The sequence below is a fragment of the Bubalus kerabau genome, chromosome 8 (assembly GCF_029407905.1).
Source record: "Bubalus kerabau isolate K-KA32 ecotype Philippines breed swamp buffalo chromosome 8, PCC_UOA_SB_1v2, whole genome shotgun sequence".
Lineage (NCBI taxonomy): Eukaryota > Metazoa > Chordata > Mammalia > Artiodactyla > Bovidae > Bubalus > Bubalus kerabau.
Genome location: NC_073631.1, coordinates 109,301,767 through 109,305,197, shown reverse-complemented (window position 1 = coordinate 109,305,197; position 3,431 = coordinate 109,301,767). Strand labels below are relative to the sequence as shown.

The 3,431-nt window shown below is 40.9% G+C and overlaps 1 gene segment (V, D, J or C); it reads right to left on the bottom strand.

Annotated features, from left to right (window-relative positions):
* Positions 1 to 485: 485 nt before the first annotated feature.
* Positions 486 to 991, bottom strand: LOC129658431 (T cell receptor beta variable 16-like). The segment is given in 2 exon segments: positions 486 to 856; positions 943 to 991. Coding segments are annotated over 2 exon segments (420 nt in total).
* Positions 992 to 3,431: the final 2,440 nt, after the last annotated feature.

The window sequence follows — 3,431 nt, the reverse complement described above, 5'->3', positions numbered from 1 at the left end:
ACCCCACTCCAGTACTCTTGCCTGGAAAATCCCATGGATGGAGGAGCCTGGTAGGCTGCAGTCCATGGGATCGCTGAGGGTTGCACACGACTGAGCGACTTCACTTTCACTTTTCATTTTCATGCATTGGAAAAGGAAATGGCAACCCACTACAGTGTTCTTGCCTGGAGAATCCCAGGGATGGGGGAGCCTAGTGGGCTGCCGTCTATGGGGTCGCACAGAGTTGGACACGACTGAAGTGACTTAGCAGCATGTTTTAATAAAGGTGGTTAGAAACCCATCAAGGTCACATCCTGTGTCTCCTTTGCCAGATACTCTGCAAACTGGGGAACTGAGACCCCTTACAGCTTCCTTCCTCTTCCTTGGGTTTGCGTTCCCACCAGCTGTTTTCCACCTCCCCTTCTGCTCATCCTGTGTGGCCATTTACAGATTTGTCCATCTGGTTTATGCTCTTTCAAGGTGGGTTTCTGTTAGTTCCTACCCTCCTACGACACCACTGATTTCCTGAGCTGGGTCCATGGTGAGTTTGTGTTCGAAGAAGAGATGACGTGCAGCACTGTGGATTGGCTGCTGGCACAGAAATACAGAGCTGAGTCCGCTGCCTCGGTGGAGTTGATTTCCAGGCTGCAGGGTGAGTTTGGGGGGCACTCAGCTGAAAATCGCTGTTTGAACATGGCTGTATCTTTTGTAATTTTTCCATTCAACAAATAAACCAAAAACTCAAATGCTTCCAGCTTCTTGTGATACCAGTAAACAGAAGCGTGTCCTTTAATGGGGACACAATCCATCTTTGCTTTCTGGTCTTTTCCTTTGACCAGATGACTGGGACTCTGGGTGACCTCAGTGTCCATAGAGCCTGTAAGGAATGAGAAAGTTCACAAAAAGCCTTAGAGGGAGCCTGATTTGGCAGCCATAGGTGGAAGTCCAATACATTTGCCTCACCTGCTCCCCAGAGAAAAAGAGCCACCCAGCACAGGAGGCTGAGGCTCATGGCTGCCTCCAGGAGAAAGCAGGGCAGTGGCGTTTCCTCTCAGGCGCCTCTTCCCCCTTCAGCACCTCCTTGTGACGTGGTCACTTCCTGTGGTCCTCACAGTTCCTGGGTACCTGAGACCATAATATTTCATAGGCTGACAGGACAAGGAAGGCTGTGAAATAATCAGTATGCATTCCAACCTGCTTTGACTTTCTGTTTCCTGATTCTGCTCTTCCATCACTTCTTTAAATATAAAGTCATTTCTCATGAATAATTTATTTGCTTTTTAAATTTGTGCGTTTGCCCCCTCTCCTCCTCCCTTCCCTCTCAGACAATGAACCATGTAACTTGCAGTGTGTCAATCATAACTTCTGCTGCACTTACAAATTGGTATAGCAGCTACTTTATGTTAGCAAACCAAATTTTGAACTATACAAAAGAAATATTTGTGATGAACCTGCAATAAATCTAGTCAAGTAATAAAATGAATGATCTTGCCTGAAGCAATCAGTTTGGAAGGTAGATTTTCCCAGAGAATTTTTAAGTCCTTGTTGTTTTTCTAGATTCTATCATTCTTTTCTACCAGGTCTAGGTAACCATAATCCCAAAGTTCACATTTTTACTCACTTTCTATTATCATTTTTAGATTTATGTAAGAATCTGTAAATTATTTATTTATCAGTGTTTTATGTCTTTGAAAATTATCTAAGGGGTTCATTCTGTTTATCTTTTTTTCCGGTAATGTTCTTTTTTATTCAATAGTGTGTCTGTGCCAATAATTCATGTTTTGCACATAATTTTAGATAATTCAAGTTCATTAATAAGTAGAATTCCATTTATTAGTTTGTCAGAATTTATTATCCATTCTTGAATTTATTCACGGTAGTTTTTTCCTCTAGATTTTGGTACTAGTACAAACGGGACTACATTCTCATACCTTTCTTTATAAACCAAGTTGTAAGATTTCTCTATACCTGGGAATATAAAAATTGAGCCTTAGTGTCACCACGTTAACTTTACATACTGAGACAAAATGCTTTCCAAGTTAATTAACTCAAATCATCTCAATAACATTTTATTGTGTGTTTTCTAGTGTTACACATCTAGGACTCAATTGGCACAATTCTTTTGCCAGTCTATTAGGGTAAAATGGTACCTGACTGTAGTCTTAGTTTGCACTTTAATGATTGTTAAGGAGGTTGAATATATTTTTTTTCTGTTTACAGGCCACTAGTGTTTTCTGTCGGAGAAAGCAATGGCACCCCACTCCAGTACACTTGCCTGGAAAATCCCATGGATGGAGGAGCCTAGAAGGCTACAGTTCATGGGGTCTCTAAGAGTCAGACGCGACTGAGCGACTTCACTTTCACTTTTCACTTTCATGCATTGGAGAAGGAAATGGCACCCCACTCCAGTGTTCTTCCCTGGAGAATCCCAGGGATGGGGGTGCCTAGTGGGCTGCCATCTATGGGGTCGCACAGAGTTGGACATGACTGAAGCGACTTAGCAGCAGCAGCAGTGTTTTCTGTACACTGCTATGCCCGCATTTCTTTTTGGTTTGGTAGCTATTACTTACTTGTAAGAGTTGCTTACATATTCTGGTTACAAATTTTGTCAGTTACATTTGTTACTAATACCTTTTGATTTTGTGGCTTGTGTTTCACTCTTTGTAATTTTTTAACAATATGTTTCTGCATCTCTTTGGCTGCTCAGGGTCTTGGCTGTGGCACACAGGCTCACTGTTGCAGCCTGTGGGGTCTAGTCCCCTGGCCAGGGATGGAACCTGGGCCCCCTGCACTGAGAACACCGAGTCTTAGCCAACAGACCCCAGGAGAGTGCCTGGAGTGTTTTTTATTGATACTTCTAATATAGTTGGGTCTACATTCTTGTTATGGAGTGGACACATTTAATTCTTTATAAGCAACGCTTTCATACTCCAAGGTCATAAGGATAAATTCACAAGTTATTTATCAAACAGCTGACATTTTGAAGGTTGCACTAAAGCATTTAATTGTTTTATAATGTATGGAATTTTAATGTTAAAGATCTTTTATAACAACTTGTCCCAGAAGAGCATTTTGTGTGTGCCTTATTGCTCTGCATACACGCAGTGGTGGCTCTATCATATGTAATATGCCTACATAAGCATGCTGCCCTTTCAAGTCTATGATTTTCTGTTTGTAAATTCGTACGCCTTTTTCATTGTCCTAAATTAGGAAATGGTTTGGTGATTCAAAGAGGAACCACCTGATTTTCTACTTGTTCAATATTATCTTCCCTATTCTCTCTATTCCACCTAAATTTCAGTTTACTTTCATCAAATTTCATGAAAATACCTATTGTGATTTTGTTTTGTACTGCATTGAATTCATAGATAATACTGCAGAAACACTACTGCTTTAATTTTTTCATGATCATGGTATTAATCTTCACTTATTTCAGATTTTTAAAATGTTTT